Source organism: Micropterus salmoides, unplaced genomic scaffold (assembly GCF_014851395.1).
Source record: "Micropterus salmoides isolate LMB-PRFRI ecotype aquatic unplaced genomic scaffold, ASM1485139v1 Ms_hic_scaffold_13, whole genome shotgun sequence".
In the NCBI taxonomy this organism is placed as follows: domain Eukaryota; kingdom Metazoa; phylum Chordata; class Actinopteri; order Centrarchiformes; family Centrarchidae; genus Micropterus; species Micropterus salmoides.
In genome coordinates this window covers 33,165,471-33,183,270 of record NW_024040374.1, presented here as the reverse complement: position 1 = coordinate 33,183,270, position 17,800 = coordinate 33,165,471, and the positions used below count along the sequence as shown (strand labels likewise).

At 39.7% G+C, this 17,800-nt stretch overlaps 1 protein-coding gene across 9 annotated transcripts in view; it reads right to left on the bottom strand.

The window, feature by feature from the left end:
* The window catches only part of ptprfa (protein tyrosine phosphatase receptor type Fa), a 292,974-nt gene that overhangs the window by 31,187 nt on the left and 243,987 nt on the right, over nucleotides 1-17,800 (bottom strand). For all 9 annotated transcript variants that reach the window (XM_038716868.1, XM_038716869.1, XM_038716871.1 and 6 more), the window contains 4 exons: nucleotides 14,616-14,648; nucleotides 13,945-14,042; nucleotides 7,065-7,188; nucleotides 6,376-6,551 (listed from right to left, as the gene is read on the bottom strand). In XM_038716868.1, the coding sequence (XP_038572796.1) occupies nucleotides 6,376-6,551; nucleotides 7,065-7,188; nucleotides 13,945-14,042; nucleotides 14,616-14,648 (431 nt within the window). The remainder of the gene's footprint in view (nucleotides 1-6,375; nucleotides 6,552-7,064; nucleotides 7,189-13,944; nucleotides 14,043-14,615; nucleotides 14,649-17,800) is intronic.

The following is a 17,800-nucleotide window of genomic DNA, read 5'->3' as shown; positions in this document are numbered from 1 at the left end:
AAAAGTAACACAGCAGCAGTTACTGTAGACACAGTTGCAAGTCCCTGCCATATCTCATGTACTTCAGCTGAAAATGTCTGAAGAAGTCATAAATATGGAAACATATTTCTCCTCCACTCCTCCATCACGGAGCAGGTGTATGTTAGAGACCTTGCGCTCCTCCACCTTCCGTTTGAGGACGCCCCACAGATGCTCAATAGGGTTTTGGTCTGGAGACATGCTTGGCCAGTCCATCACCTTTACCCTCAGCTTCTTTAGCAAGGCAGTGGTCATCTTGGAGGTGTGTTTGGGGTTGTTATCATGTTGGAATACTGCCCTGCGGCCCAGTGTCCGAAGGGAGGGGATCATGCTCTGCTTCAGTATGTCACAGTAGATGTTGGCATTCATGGTTCCCTCAATGAACTGTAGCTCCCCAGTGCCGGCAGAACTCATGCGGCCCCCACCATGCTTGACTGTAGGCAAGACACACTTGTCAGACCACAGGACATGGCTCCAGTAATCCAGGTCCTTAGTCTGCTTGTCTTCAGCCAACTGTTTGCAGGCTTTCTTGTGCATCATCTTTAGAAGAGGCTTCCTTCTGGGACGACAGCCATGCAGACCAATTTGATGCAGTGTGCGGCGTATGGTCTGAGCACTGACAGGCAGACCCCCCACCCCTTCAACCTCTGCAGTAATGCTAGCAGCACTCATACGTCTATTTCCCAAAGACAACCTCTGGATATGATGCTGAGCATGTGCACTCAACTTCTTTGGTCGACCATGGCGAGCCCTGTTCTGAGTGGAACCTGTCCTGTTGTACTGCTGTATGGTCTTGGCTACCGTGCTGCAGCTCAGTTTCAGGGTCATAGCAATCTTCTTATAGCCTAGGCCATCTTTATGTAGCAAAAATTCTTGTTTTCAGAGTTCTTTGCCATTTCTTCAGTGTTGTCACATGAACATATATAATCGAATACATGAACATATGAACATGAACAGATATAATCGAATACATGAACATATGAACATGAACAGATATAATCGAATACATGAACATATGAACATGAACAGATATAATCGAATATTTACAATAATGTGAGGGGTGTACTCACTTTTGTGAGATATAAGTCAGAAGTCTCTAAAAATACAGTCAACACATGGCAGAATGTTGACATTTACATTTACATTTACTCATTTGGCGCTTTTATCCAAAGCGACTTACACTTGAGGAACAACATACAAGCATCAACAGAGCATCAACTACAGATCTACAACTGACAATACATACTAGTAAGAGCAGCAATAAATACTAGTAAGAGCTCATAGTTCATATCACATCAATGGGGTAGATACCTAGGGAAGGAAGTAAGAGGTAACAAAAAGTGCAATTAATACAAGATCATTGTAGGGGATAGAAGAAGAAGAGCACAAGAAGTGCATGTTAGAGGTTAGGAGTTAGAGGTGTTATAAGAGGAAGTGTTCTCGGAAGAGATGAGTTTTCAAGAGCTTCTTGAAGTTAAAGAGGGACGTCCCTGCTCTGATGGCGTGTGGTAGCTCGTTCCACCATCGTGGTGTCACAGATGAGAACAGCCGGGACTGGGATTGCTTTGTGTGAAGGGATGGCAGAGCCAGGCGGCGTTTGTTGGAGGAGTGTAGTGGCCGAGAACGAACGTAAGTTTGTATTGTGGTGCAGATCCAGTAATCACTCTGTATGCAAGCATTAATGACTTGAATCTGATTCTGGAGGCCACGGGGAGCCAGTGGAGGTCACTGAGTAATGGAGTGACATGAGTCCTTTTGGGCTGATCAAAAACCAGACGCGCTGCTGCATTCTGAACCATTTGTAAAGGTTTCACCGCACAAGCTGGGAGACCTGCTAGGAGGGCATTACAATAGTCGATGCGAGAGATAACCATGGCCTGTACCAGAAGCTGGGTGGCGTACTGAGTGAGGTAGGGCCTGATTTTCCTTATGTTGATGAGTAATCTTTCACTAATACTCCACTAATGTTACAACTGCTCAGGGTTTAACTACACTAAAGTTTAAACACTAGTGCTGTTTAGGAGTGGTGTGACAATATTACATACACCAGTAATGTACTGTGATGGTGAGAGAAAACATGATGCAGTGCCCGATTGGATGCCTCTTTGTGTGAGGAAATGTGGCCGCAAGTGCCATCCAAGGTGTCCCAAGGTGTGCAAAAAACATGATGAAAGGGCCCTCAGCAGGGACGAATTACCGCAAGTCCTATTGGACCCAGGGCTCTAAATCCCAAAGGGGTTGCGCAGAAGTTTCATTTCTAGGGGTGCTCGAGAATAACGATCATCTATGCTAGCTTTCCCCGACCCTCAAAAGTGCCCCATCTCTGCCACTGCTAATACACACACTGAAGATCAAACTCTAATGGCTAGGATGTCAAGAAATTTATTGAGAATCAATAGTTTCTTGTACTATGAAGAGAAACAACAGCATCATTTGTTTGCTAAAATGCCTTAAAAGGAGCTTCGGGGAACTAATGTGGCATTGATACATAGCCACAAAACATTGCAGGGTGAACATTTGGGGTGGATGGAAGGGTTACCAAAGCATGTGACATTAACATAAAAGACTGTTGTCCACTTTATGGTTCCTTCATTTAACTGTGACCACCCGAAGTATAGTCCCCTCCAAAAGTATTGGAAAATGCAAAGGCAAATTCTTTTGTTTTTGTTGTTCACTGAAGACATTTGGGTTAAAAGATGAGTATGAGAGTTCAGAAATTCAGTTTTTATTTCCTGGTATTCACATCTAGATGTGAAAACTCAGGAGGTAATCTAGGAGTTAATAAAATGAATTAATGTATCATTGAGGTGAAAAGGTGCCACAATCACATTTAAAGAGATTGCTTCCCCAAACAAAAAACAAAAAGAGAAAACTAAATCATGTGTTGACCAGTGTTGGCCAAGTTACTTCCAAAATGTAATACATTATATATCACTAGTTACTGTCATTTGAGAGTAATTAGTTATATTACAATATAACTGTATGTGAATTGTAATGCTTTACACTACTTTTGCATTATTTTTGAGTTACTTTCACTGCTACTTAATTGGCGCATTATTCTGACAGTAAGATCTGCAGCATAGTTGGGTTCTATTGATTAATAGTGGATTAAGAAAGACGCTGTGCGCATTTACACACAAGGTACAGCAGCATAACGTCATTAATAATTTGAATCTGGATTAGTCAGGATGAACTGACAGCAGTCTCTCTGATCTTGAAAGTAATTTGTTAAAGAAAACACATAGAAATCTATTTACGCATGATCCATCACAGGAGCTAATTGGAGCCGATCTCCCCCATAGTTTGCACCCATCGATCATCAGATTCTCACAGGAAATAACATTACTCTTTCACTCATGGATTTGTTTTTCTGCTGCCAAAATGCTATACATTACTGTAATTGCGTTACTTTTGTACTTTTGAGTCACTCCCAACACTAATGTTGACTCAGTAGGGATAATATTAAATAAGTTGATCTACAGGAAAAATATAGAATAAAGAATGCCTGATTATATTTTATATTTTGAAATGTCACCTACCACCCAAATTTTGTTTCCCTTTATGCTAATACAAACATTTCTACCATAAATTAGTGCAGAAAATGGACCAGAAATTTTCACCAGAATGCACGAAATAAAGTCTTTAATGCTCAAAACCTCAGACACCTCAGATAGGAAGCGATTTGCGCTGAAGTTAAAATATTTTGAACTTAGAGCGCGGCATGTGGGCGAGGTTGCTGAGCAATGCGCTGTGCTGCGCTTTCGCTTTGCTCGACGCAATGACAAACTGCTGTGGCGCAAGCCATTGAAAATAATGGGTTTTACAGCACAGCAGTGCAGTCGTTGCAGTCTGTCTGAAAGGCCCATAACATTTAGTGGCATCTATTGGTGAGGGTTGTGAATTGCAACCAACTTTCCAGTCTGCCACTGCCTCCTACCCTTTCAAAGAGCATAGGACAGCTACGGTCTCTGACACAGCACAAAAGGTGTCTCTTCTGAGCCAGCACAGAGTAGCCAGTCAAGAAATTAGGTTTCTTGGTTTCTTTGGGTATATTTATTGAGAAATTATATTTACTTAATTATTCAGTAAAACCATTTGTTAATGCGACTTGGCCACTGACAGATAACAAGGAAAATGTAAGCCAAGAGTGTGTAATATTGTCACTGTTTCTGCACCACAGTCCATTATAAACCACACATTAGATACATTTTTTACAAACATTGACAAGGGAAACACATTAATTCTCTCTGTGATTATGTATCCTTGCCAAAACTGCTCGGCAACAATATAATCAGGCCCGCGGCCAGATTATGGCACTTTGATAGTAACAAAAAATATAAATAAATAAATACTTTGATAGCGGTGCTAAAATAGATCTCAGTCATGGCAGCAATAGTTGCTCACATAATCACTTCCTCTTTAGTGGTTTTGCCTACAAAATAAAAGCGCAAGAAGCTTGTTTACTGTAATGCAGTATTTGGAGTTGAACTGAGCTTTTACTTATTTTACAAATTCTGAACGACATTAAAAGAGTCTGTAGCCTGCTTGACACACCTCTGAAAGAGCTGTCAGAAAATGTGATTCCCCTAAATGTCCTCTGCCTGGTGGTACTGGGGAAATGAAAAAGCGTCCGTAGGTTGATGGATGTGGATCAAACACCGGAACACAAACAGTGCAAAACACCGGAACACAAACAGTGCAACACATGCCATGATCTGAGAAATATTCGCTGCAGAATCCATTTGTTGAAGAGAGAAACAAAAGGTTGTCCCAAGTTTGGATCATACACTCAACCCTTGGGTTGCAAGTCCTGCACTTTACCAGCTGAGCTAACCAATCAAAATATTAATGTCAGTCAATATTATGTCTTATATTATCATCCACCATCTAATGGTTGAAAATATTGCTCTGATGCAAAACTTATTTGCCGACCCCTGCTGTATATTATTTCTACTTATTCTTCTTTGAGCGTACGTGTTCAACATAGTGATGACTCTTTACATTGCCTGAATTCTACCAGAAGTAGAACAAGAAGAACAAAGTGACGAAACACGCTCTGTAGCACTGTTTGTCCGTTTTCAGCTACTGTAGAAACATGACGAGGCAACGTGGCAATGTCCATGGAAGGGGGGACCTGCGGTTATGTAGATATAAATAAAACGTAATAAAAACGTAATGGTTTATTATGTAAGGTCTTTAAACACCACTGAAAACATAGTTATGGATCTTATATTGCATTTCTGTCGACAGATCCTCAGAAATATTACACACTGGACCTTTAAACATAGCAGCAATTATTTTGGGACTTATAAACTGGAATGCATGACTCACATCAGCAAAATAGTGGACGGACAGGTTGTGCAGCAGCCGTTACCGCCGCATGTTATAGAGCACCTAATGTTTCCTGCACCTCTGGTTGAAACACAGATGGGTGTTATTGACTGAAATGGCATACTGCTGTGGCACTGTAGTTCTGCCCTTTCGCTGTGGCGTTTTTAACAGTGTGAAAGAACGTTGACATCATTAATCATATGAACACTGTACCTGCCATGCTAGCTCTCATCTGCCATGTGACTGGCTGTGAATGTCTCATACTTCATGTCTACCAGCACGGTGATGATGCTGTTGCAGAGCTAAGCTCACAATACAACTCAAATAAGAATAAGAAAAGTAAAAAAAATAAGAAAAGACTATTGTATTAATCACTCACCGTTTTATGTGTTCAAAAACTAGAAAAAGGCACACTAGAGCAGTAATTCAGGAAATTTGTTTGTTGAGGATACACCTGACAATAGCCATGTTTCCATCTAAGTGTCAAACAAATTTTAAGCAAATTTTTTGAAATGTTGCAAACAAGAAAAATAAGAATATGTTAATTATTCGATATACTGGTTTGGAGCGAATAATTAGGCTATTGTTTATTTCAGGTCAAGTCCCTTCTGCGCAGCTGACTGTTACAAGCACCTGCTACCTTGATACGCCCTGCACAGGGACAAAGAAAACCCCGGCCACCCTTTGCAATGGAAACATGTCCTGCATTATCATACCCCAACAAGCCTGGCCCTATGCGATAGTCCCACCCTGCCCCTGAGAACAACTGGCCTCAGCTAAAGTGGATGACGGTAGGGTCTGACCTGAATTTGTGCTTTAAAAGATGGCCTTAGTTTGTATGAAAGAAGATGGATGAAGTGGTTGAATTATGTTAAATCAATGCATCAGGATGATCCACTACACTACGGAAAGCTTGCTCTATTTATTGATGTATTTATTTAAAGCTTTGATGAATGCACTGTAAACCAAGGCCATTGTCATCAGAGTATTATTATTCTTTACTATTTCTCAACATGAGAGGCTCACCCGTGACTTCTCCTCTAGGCGGGTCATCATAACGATGGTGCAGGTCCTCTGCTCCCACACCATCCTCCAGAAGTCACTCAGTGTCTCCGGCAGCGGCCCCTGTGTGGCAATGTAAGCATTCTGCTTCCTGTAGCCATCAATGTAGTTGGCGTTGATGTAGTCGCTACCTGGAACTCCTGATGAACAAGTTGGACAAAGTCAGGAAGCAAATTAAAATGGGATCCAATCAGGAAACTGAAGTATAACTTCACAAGATTCTCCTTGTTCCTCATTTTAATGCACGTAAATGGCAATCTATTCTTTCAATCTATATTTCCCCTAACATGTAGCTTAAAAATACAACTTTATTCTCGTACTATTGTGACTTTATTCTCATTATTATGACTTTATTCTCGTAATATTACAACTTTATTCTCATAATATTACGACTTTATTCTCATAATCTCTGATTTTTTTACTCAATGTGGCCTTCACACTCCGTCGTAGAAAACAGAGGGGCTTCTAACTAAATTATGATGCAATGCATTTATAAAACAGGAAGGGAAGGTTTGTCTTTAATTTAAGTGTATTTTAAATAAAGGTAAATGAAGGCCCTGACCACTATTATAATATATATATATATTAATATATATATAGAATTACGGTATGTAAAGTCCCTCTCTTGAGATGTCTGAAGACGTGTCTCTCACCATCCACAGGTGTGAGGATGACCCTGGAGTGGTCGTAGGCAATAACATTTGCATAGCGGTTCTTTGGCTTGTTGACCTCCAGGTTGGAGTGCTCCCAGGTGAACTGCTGACCTGGATCAATAGACTGACACACAGAGGAGGGGGAGAGAGGGATTACAGAAGTGGGAGGGAGCGAGAGCAGTTAACCATTTATTAAAACAGTGCCTGTATTCCCCTCTACGGTTTAAAGCCTGTGAGCCTGAGTCCAGACCAATAAATGTGACACAGAAACTCATTTGTCATCTCTCCTCCAGCCTGGCTTTATAATATGAAAAGCCCTGGATGATCTCAAAGCCCCCTGGATAAACACTGGACTGTTTGAACACTCCCAAAATCCCCTCCAGCCTTCCACCTACCAGTTCAGTGTGTGATATTAACAAAGAACAGAGCCAATGATAAACGGAAAGCAATGCAGTAAAGATTTGTGTCACTGGTCTTGGATGTGTATTTCCCATAAGAAACAGTAGTGGTGTTGGACCACCATTAAAAGTGAACAAATTGTATTGATTACATTTCTCAATACAGCCAACAAGGATACAGAGAAATTTGCTACAGACATTCATGGTCCTCAAAAGATGAATCGTACTGACCTTTCTTCTAGCACCACCATCAGGTCAAGATTTCACTTACACTACTTATGATTTTATGATTGTTTATGATTAAATACCTCATAAAAAAGACTGACATTCCCATCAGCCTCATGTGTACTTTACAATAGCACAAGACAAGCTACACTGTACTACACTCAGTTTTTGCAATCACAGTGCCTAAGAACAGCCTCACAGTGCCGCAAACAAGGCTGTAGACTTAGTCCAGTTGAAATGTATTATACAAGCTGTATGTTTTATGTATGGTTATTTAGGTTTTAACACAAATAATTATGAGATTGCAACAGATGCTTCTCTAAATACATTTTTTTTACTTTATTTATTTGTGCTTGTAATGATGATTGGTGTGTATTGATTGCTGGTTGTAAATGCAGGCGCTGGTGTAGCATAATAATGACAGGCTTGCAAGACTGGTATTCATGATTGACCGTTCACGCTCCTACTGCTTATCTTACATAATCTGGATAACAAACACACAGCTATACATACACACAAGAACAGGCAAAATGAAGCGGTGATGAGGACTCTAATATCCTGTTGCTTTTCCCCCTGACTGGCTGGACGGCTGCTCAGCCCACTGGTTTACAACTGATAATAATGACAATGGAGAAAGAGGTTGAATGCACATCTTATTTAACAGCTTGTTAGGCAAGGCTTCCACCGCCGCACTGACAAACCTTTCACATTACTACTAATGTGCTCTGCTGACATGTAGATCAGTTATCGAGCATGTCAATGTAATCACACTCACGGAGCTGCTGTTCCAACCACAACAAAAGCAGGTAAACACAAAGAGGAACAGTCAGGTGTGAAGCATGTGGATTTGTGTATGGCTGCGTTTTTACTGAACTCAGCCCAGAGCCTTTAAAGCCAACCAACCCTGTGACGTCACAGGTTATAGTACTGCACAATGGTGGCAGAAATACAGAAACCACAATCCAGAACAAACGAAAATTTAAAAATGTTTCCAGTGGACAACAAAAAGGGATGAAAACTGTCTGGACACGGAAGTCCTGCCAGTTTTTTTTGTATCTTCAGCTCATTTCCCAACAACACTCAGGTCACCCAGGTCTCTCAGGGTCACCATATTTTACTTTACAACATATTTTTTATTTGATATGGCTTAGAAATAGATGTAATCATTATTATGTAATGAATAGAAGTGCTGTTATAGAGGCCATAAGCAGTATTCACGGTCTCCAGTAGTCCCCAAATAGAATGGGTAATTTATCTGACGTAACAAGCTGTGAGATCCTCTGGCAGGTCTCATTTTAAACACAGCCATTATCAGCATTTCATTTCAAGCCTTGCTGCTTTTACTATGGACTAATGGCTGGTAACTCTTATGCAACAGGACGCAGCAGGACATACAGTGTGTGTGTGTGTCTGAGTGAATGTGAGACCAATTGTCTCTCCCTAACCCTTAGTCTCAAGATCAAAGTTTATTGAGATCTAAATCTATCTATCTATCTATCTATCAGATACCTGCACAGCATCTTACACATCAGCTGGGGTGATTCTTGATTAATAGCAAAGACTAAGACCAAACATTCACATGGTAGCCTCAACTAACCTCCATCTGAACCAACCACTTGTTGAACCCATTAAAAAAGTAGAACTATATCTACCTTGGGTAAAAACATTCAGTCTACAACATTGGTTTGTTTTAGACTTGGAGGAGGCTAATGACTGTCCCCCTCAGGTTGCCTTGTGGAGAGTGCTGCGAGAATACACAGTGCAGTAGTTGTTGAGGCATCCAGTCCTTATATAAGTGGAGCAAGAGTTTGGTCCATAATCTACTTTGCTGAAAAAAGGTAGGATTGCTCTCTCCAGGTTGGGAGTGAGTTGCTGCCTCAAGTGAAGATGGGGCTTTTCAGGTCTTGCTGACATAACGGTAAGATGGAACACAGTAATTAACACTGGATTGGTGCAGCATAAGAATAATGCAGGTATTATACTAGACTGGTGTGGTGAAGATGGAGCTGAATCTGAAAATTACAAATATCATCTAGAAATTGAAAGGTATATAGAAAGGTAAATGTGTTTATTTTTTCCTGTTTACCTTATGGACACCAGTGAGTGAACACTGTAATCAAGTGTTTTTGTATAAGAATGTTTTTTGCATTATGCTTAGGCTATTTTCATTGTTGTGGCTTATGTTCAAGTTCAGAGAAGTGAAGTAATACTTTTGATATGATTGATGCTTAATTATAAAGATAATCATTTCAACATTTGAGCAAACTCTGTATATCTCATTTTCTTTTTAAAAAGTGTAGGCTAATTGATTTCTGTGTCTAGCCTTGTATATTTGTATGTGCTATGAACAGCGCTCAGGAGGTAGAGCGGGTTGGCCGTTAATCGGAAGGTTGGTGGTTCAATCCCTGGCTCCCCCTGGTTGCGTGTCGAAGTGTCCTTGGGCAAGATACTGAACCCCGAATTGCCCCTGGCGGCTGTTCTGCCAGCGTATGAATGAGTGTGAATGTTAGTTTCCGTTTGAGCACTTAGGCTCAGTGTATGAATGTGTGTGACTGGTGAATGCAGATGTAGTGTAAAAGCGCTTTGAGTGGTCGAAAAGACTAGAAAGGCGCTATACAAGTACGGAGCATTTACATTTACATTTGAAAACTTAGTGTTCAGATAGGCTACTTGGTGGTAAGTCCCAAATGTTTGTAATTTGTAATGTGGATAACTTTCTTCCCAGATGAACATAATTGCCAAATCTAAACCTAGTTTGAACAAACTGGGTTAGTCTACAAAATTTAGCGATCTGGTGGTTTGTGTGGCCTGGGATGGAGTCAAATTCCCAGCCTGAATTATTGTGCCACTCCACCCCTGAACTGTAGACACATGTTGAGAAACTCACACATCCTGAAGGAATTTGGAGTAGAACCATTGGTGCTTTGCATCTAATAGAGTTCAGGCATCCAATAACATTAGCTAATGAATGCTTTACTGTGGAGGTTTTCTGGGCACTATACAAGTACAAGGAGATCCCAGGGACAATGGGATTACACATCCCAACTAGCCTGGGGACATTTGGGGGTCACCGAGTGAAAGATGGAGGATGTGGCTGGAGAGACTGATATCTGGACAGCCTCGATTTAGGCTGCTGCCACCACAACCCAAACCCACATAGGGGCAGAAAATGGTAAATGGATGGACTACTTCTAAACACAACACACACAGGCACATTTGAACATGTAAACAGAACGAGGCAGGAATGACATCGCCAACCTTGCAATTAATGTACAACCCGCTCTACCTGTCAAGCTACAGCTGCCAATGAAAATGAATGAATGGATGGATGGGTCAAAACAAATCTGATTCTAGTCCCTGTAACTTCAGAGAGAATGATGGACCTGTCCGCATTCTTGCTGTTATTTACCTGGGGTGTTCAGACAAAGAAGGAATTTAAGCATCAGATTTCAACATCAGCTGCCTTTTACTTCTTAAACTGCATCAAGTTATTTTCCTGTACCTGGTTTAGAATACATTCTTAGTACTAAAGAAGTCCAGTAAGGCTCTAACATAGTTAATTCATTACGAAAGTTGATAATCTTAGCTTTTTAAAATCTCCTTCCACTTTATAACTAAAATATAGCCTGCAAATATATTTTCTCCTCATCAACTGAAGATTTCTTGCTCTTTACTTACACTACTGAAATCAACTAGACATACAGCATAACAGATCAACAGCTAGGTTGATGTGCTATGCTGAATATATGTATCTTGCAAAACAGGAGAGTATATTGGACCTACTCCACATTATGTCCATGTTGGCTTTGCATAGCATTAGAACAAATTAAAGGTAATGTTAAGTGAGCAATTCAGTGAGATCAAGAATTGGGAAAGGAATTCTAACAACTTGAAGGGCTTGAGCCATACGTCAACTCAGCGGGGTTCATAATACTCAATAAATCAGAGCATCTGAGTATCTCAAAGACTACTTTGGAGGAACTCATGACCTCTAGACTACAGCTAGTTTTGCTGACTTGTACTTGCTCATGTTTAACACCGACATGTTCAAGCTCTTTATTTGTTATATGCACAACAATTACAGTGAAGCAGTAGTTCAATCATGCAGGTAAGACACAATGCAAAGAAAGTCTTCAGTTTATCTGAACATGTGTAAAGGTAAAGGTACTTTATTTGTCAGATATACATACACCAAGATTCATCCTCTGCATTCAACCCATCCCTGAAGGGAGCAGTGGGCAGCCACTGTACTTCACCCGGGGACCAACTCTAGACTGAAATGCCGTGACAGGTCAAACGGCACTGACTGGAAAACCTACCTAACATGTTTTTGATGGTGGGGGAAAACAGAGCACCCAGAGGAAACCCACACACACACGAGGAGAACATGCAAACTCCACACAGAAAGGCTGGGATGACCAGGGTTTGAATCCAGGACCTTCTTGCTGTGAGGCCCCAGTGCTATCCATTAGACCACCGTGTTGTACTTGTTTCTTTATGTTGTATGGTGGCTAGAATTTAAACAGTTACGTTTGTATGTTAAAAATAAATAAAATAAAGTTACCACCACCAGTTTAAAAAGAAGGGCAAATTAGGGCCAATGGACAGGTTGTCAAGTAAAATTAAGTTTGTAACTCCCTTCTGCTATGTAGTAGACATTATAGAGTAATACAAAAGCAGTGATAACAAGTCCTGAATTTTATTATGTCATCCTTGACATTTTGTTGTGGTGTGTGATTGAATTTTTTTCCTTCTCACAACGTCAACTAACAATCATCCCTGCTAAAGTATAAATGTGAAAGAGACCACAACTCTAATAATATCATTGATTGAATTAGGTGAGACAATTGTCGACTGGCCCACCGTTTATTTTCTATACATAAAAATACACTACAGTTACACCTACTACAAAGATATTCTGCAATGATAAAAAATTATTACTGTTATCATATTTTTGGTTTTCCAAATAATAGTTTATATTATCCTAATCAGATATTACTTTTTATTATAAGAGAAGTAAATGCAAATAAGCATGCTTATCATTGGAGATATGGCTTAGTATCCTCCAGTTTCATTTGTTTCATCTGAATATTCCTGTTATAACATATTTTTAACAACTCACTAGATATTCTAATGTTATATTGTTTGGCATACAACCTATCTCTAAAAAAGTTCCTTCCATGTCAGAATATTTGGGAAGTAAAAAAAAATGGAAAAGGTAAAGACAATGATTCAGTTGCTGTTTCATAATTTATATGCTGTACATAAACAGTCAACCCATCTGTCCTGGTTTATCTGCTTGGAAATTCTCCACTTTAAATGCAAAGTACCTTCCTTTGTAGGACATCAACAAGCCATAATCCCTCAGTGGCTTTTACAGTAGGAGAAAACAGTGGGATATTATTCTTGGAAAGGAGGCATAGAATTTATGCACACTTAGCAGCATGCTTTTTTGTTTACAAATGCTGAACTTTAACACTGCGATGGTAAGTCAGCTCAAGAAGAAAGTTGTCTGGAAAATGTGAGATATTTTAATAAGAACGTAGAATTTGGATTTTCCAGATGGGCATGGGCAGATATATATTTATCCCTGTCCTGTACGAAACAAGAAGTCGTTTATTAAAAAAAAAAATTCAAATATATGTAAAACAGAAACATCCGACAAGAAAATGCAATCAAATAAACAAATCAAAATAATTAAATAACACAATAATAAATAATAATTACAGCAAAGAAAATTTTTGAAATCATCCAACATCACTAAGTAACAAGATATACTCCATGGACTGTATACACACACACACACACACACACACACAATGCAAATATTACTGTTGTGAAAGAAAATTACCTGCTTTTTCATATGCAGACTGCAGCATTAGAGGCTGTGAGACAATGGTGGGTTGCTCACTTGACAATTTTAACTACCTTATCGAGTATCGCCCTGGAAGGGACCATACTAATACTAATGTTCTGTCTAGGCTTCCAGTTGCCCCAACCGATCCTAACCCTAACCCCCAAGCTGACCAGAAGTGTCAGCATGGTCTGCATGAAATATATAAAACAACAAAACAGCATTAGTAAAAACCTTTCTAATAATATGACATTATAATACAATAATATGCCATTTAGAGGGAAGCTGATCAGTTCCAAGACATATAAACACCACAGGATCCATTTCCTAGTATTTCTACAAGATTCATCAGAACATTGTATATATATAAAATTGTAATATGTATAATAGTAGGAAGCGTTACCTCATATTCCTGAGAGAAGCGCAGACTATCATTGGCCTTTAGTCTCTCTATATGGTCTGCCAGGTCACAGATTGCAATGGGAGGATGCTCCCTCATCCCTGCACCAAAAGGATAAGTGGTAAGTATAGTCCATCACACACACACACACACACACACACACACACACACACACACACACACAGTGGACAATACAACCAGAAAGCACATGTATGTTGAAGGCTCAGAGCTAACTGATCACAGTGATATGGTGCAACAGTGAGAGAGTTATGGGGTGAGCAGAGGGATGTGCAGCTCTTCAATAGCATGCTATAGCCACACCGGTGATACGAGTCAAAGATCATGCTGATTGGTTGAAAGAATCCCATAAAGCAATAGGTCATTGGGAAGGTGTCACATGTGTGGTTGGGGTGTTACATACAGAATCTTACACTCATATTTGTTTCTATATATCTCTGATATATTGATGTCTTACTACTTTATTTCACTCGCCATCTCTCAGTTTTGATGACAACCATTTGGTGTAAATGGCTGTCGTGGACAGACCATGAGAAGAGGAGGTGAATGGATTAATTAAGAGGGCTCTAGTTCAAATGGCTGCTGTGTAAACAGAAAGGGAAGGAGGCAAGAATAGGAGAAAACATTAGTAAAACACAAGAGGAATGAAAACTAACTTGGAGTGTTTGGGCAGCTGAGGGCACTGGAACCTGTGGGGGAAAGACCAGGCAAAACAAACAGCACAGGGGTCAGTTAGGAGAAGACAGAAAAAAGAAAAGAACACAGGGAGAACTGAGAAAACAGCTGTATAAGTCTGTCCTCTGCACTGTTCTTTATGCATCTGTAGTAAATCTCATTATTATATTTTAAATCTCAAATATTCATTGCATCCTTGCACAGATGAAGTGACTTTGTGATGAAGTGTTTAGCCATGCCAGCAGGGTGGCTCTAGGGATGACAATGTTGATCACTGGTTGTTGGTCAGTTGATCAGTCCACCACCTAAAGTCATGGTTACTTTATGTTTCTCTCCAAAACAATGTACCTGCATTCCGCTCTGAAAAAAGTGATGTCACGTTTCTGATGCGGGTATTAAATAAACATTGATCAGAGCAATCAAAAACTGTAAAGAGTTTATGGGAGCGACATTACAGTTTGTAGTCAGTTAGTGTGATGATATATACAATGACACAAAATGCTAGAATAATACAATTATAAACTAATAGGTGTACTAGTAAATGAACTAATATCAGATTATGATATGGATTTATTTTGTCTTACTGAAACCTGGCTGGGTGATGGAGAATATGTTAGCCTAAATTAATCCACCCCTCCCAGTCATATTAATACTCACATTCCTCGAGGCACAGGCCGAGGAGGTGGAGTTGCAGCTATCTTCCACTCTAGCCTACTAATCAGCACTAAACCTAAACTAAACTATAACTCATTTGTTCTTAGTCTTTCACACCCAAGTTGGAATTCAATTCTCTTCGTTATAGTGTACCGAGCACCTGGCCCGTACTCTGAATTCTTATCTGAATTTGCAGAGTTTTTGTCAACTTTAATCCTTAAAACGGACAAAGTTATTATTGTAGGGGATTTTAATATTCATCTGGACATGTATCTCTCTATTAGATTCAATTGGCTTCTCTAAAAAGTGTTCATAAACCGACACACTGTTTTAACCACACCCTCGACCTTGTTTTGGTGTATGGTACTGAAATTGAACATTTAGTGGTGTTCCCACAGAATCCCTTTTTTATCTGAACACTGTTTGATAACTTTTGAGTTTGTATTGCTGAACTACACCTAACTTCCATTAGGCAAACATTTCTATAGGAGATGTCTATCTGATAGTGCTGTAGCTAAATTTAAGGATGTGATTCCATCAGCTTTTAATTCATTATCAAGTCACAAAGTAACGGATGCCAGCAGCGTACTACTCGTCATTAATAGAGGAAAAAAATAGGAACAACCCCAGGTTTCTTTTCAGCACTGTAGCCAGGCTGACAGAGAGTCACAGCTCTATTGAGCCAAGTATTCCCATAGCTCTCAGTAGTTACGATTTCATGAGCTTCTTCAATGAAATATTCTAAGTATTAGAAACAAAATTCACCAAGACCTGTCCTCAACTGGCACCGACTTATCTCTAAACTCAGGAACTTTAGAAACAGCTGTAGAACCAGATATATGTTTAGACGGTTTTGCTTCCCTCAATCTTTACCAACTAACTTCAATAATTTCTTCATCTAAACCATCAACCTGCCTCTTAGACCCCATCCCGACTACGCTGCTTAAAGATGTTTTACCCTTAGTCAGCACTTCTATACTAGATATGATCAATGTATCTTTATCAACAGGCTATGTACCACAGTCCTTTAAAGTAGCTGTAATTAAACCTCTTCTGAAAAAGCCCAAACTTGATCCGGATGTTTTAGCCAACTATAGACCTATATCTAATCTTCCATTTCTCTCTAAGGTTCTGGAGAAAGCAGTTGCTAAACAGCTGTGAGACTTTCTACAGAGCAATAGTTTATTTGAGGATTTTCAGTCGGGATTTAGAGCTCATCATAGCACAGAGACAGCACTGGTGAAAATTACTAACGACCTCTTAATTGCATCATATCCAATTACAGAGACTGGAACATTTCATTGGCATTAAAGGAACCGCTCTAAGCTGGTTTAAGTCCTATTTATCAGATCAATCTCAGTTTGTAGATCCAAAGTAAAACTCCCGTTTCACTCCCGTATTTTTCCTCCCGTGATGCATTATCTAAAGATATAGTTTCCCTTGATGGCATCGCCTTGGCCTCCAGCACCACTGTGAGGAATCTTGGAGTTATCTTTGATCAGGACATGTCGTTTAAGTCTCACATTAAGCAAATTTCAAGGACCGCCTTTTTTCACCTACGTAATATTGCGAAAATCAGGAACATCCTGTCTAAAAATGATGCAGAAAAACTAGTCCATGCATTTGTTACTTCTAGGCTGGATTACTGCAATTCCTTATTATCAGGCTGCTCGAAAAAGTCCATTAAGACTCTTCAGCTGATCCAGAATGCTGCAGCACGTGTTCTGACAGGAACCAGGAAAAGAGATCACATTTCTCCTGTTTTAGCTTCTTTGCATTGGCTTCCAGTAAAATCCAGAATAGAATTTAAAATCATTCTTCTTACCTACAAAGCTCTTAATGGTCAGGCACCATCTTATCTTAAAGAGCTCATAGTACCTTACTACCCCACCAGAGCACTGCGCTCCCAGAATGCAGGGTTACTTGCATTTTCACATCAACATCAAATATTACCAAATTGAACACGTACTAATCAGTAAACAGTAAAAGTTGTACATTTAATGTTCTACTCAAGTAAAATAACATTAGTACTTATTTGGTACTAACCATAACTGTCAAATAAAATGTTGTGGAGTATTTGCATTATTTATATAGAAGTGAAATAAATTTATACATAATGGAAATACTAAATTACAGTAAAGCGTCTTTCACAGTTTTGACTTCATAGTATGAGTAAAGATGATATCATCTGTCAGTTTATTTGTGTTTGTTGTGAATACACTGGAAGTTACAGAGACTCCTAAGCCACCCAGTTAGCTTTCAATGCCAGGGAACTAAGTTTGGCAGTCAAATGAGTTGATGAATTTATGTTGGTGTAAACAACATCTGCCAGATTCCCTCCTACTGCTACAAGAGGTAAAGGCCACCCCTCTGATTGAGAGAGGAACATGGACAGAAAACAATGACAAACTGTGAGTTTAAAACCTCCCACTGAAAGACAGAGAGAAGAGAAGAAGTTGTATGGGTGTAGGAGAGACACAGATAAAAGTAACTGGTAATAAGTAAAATAGTC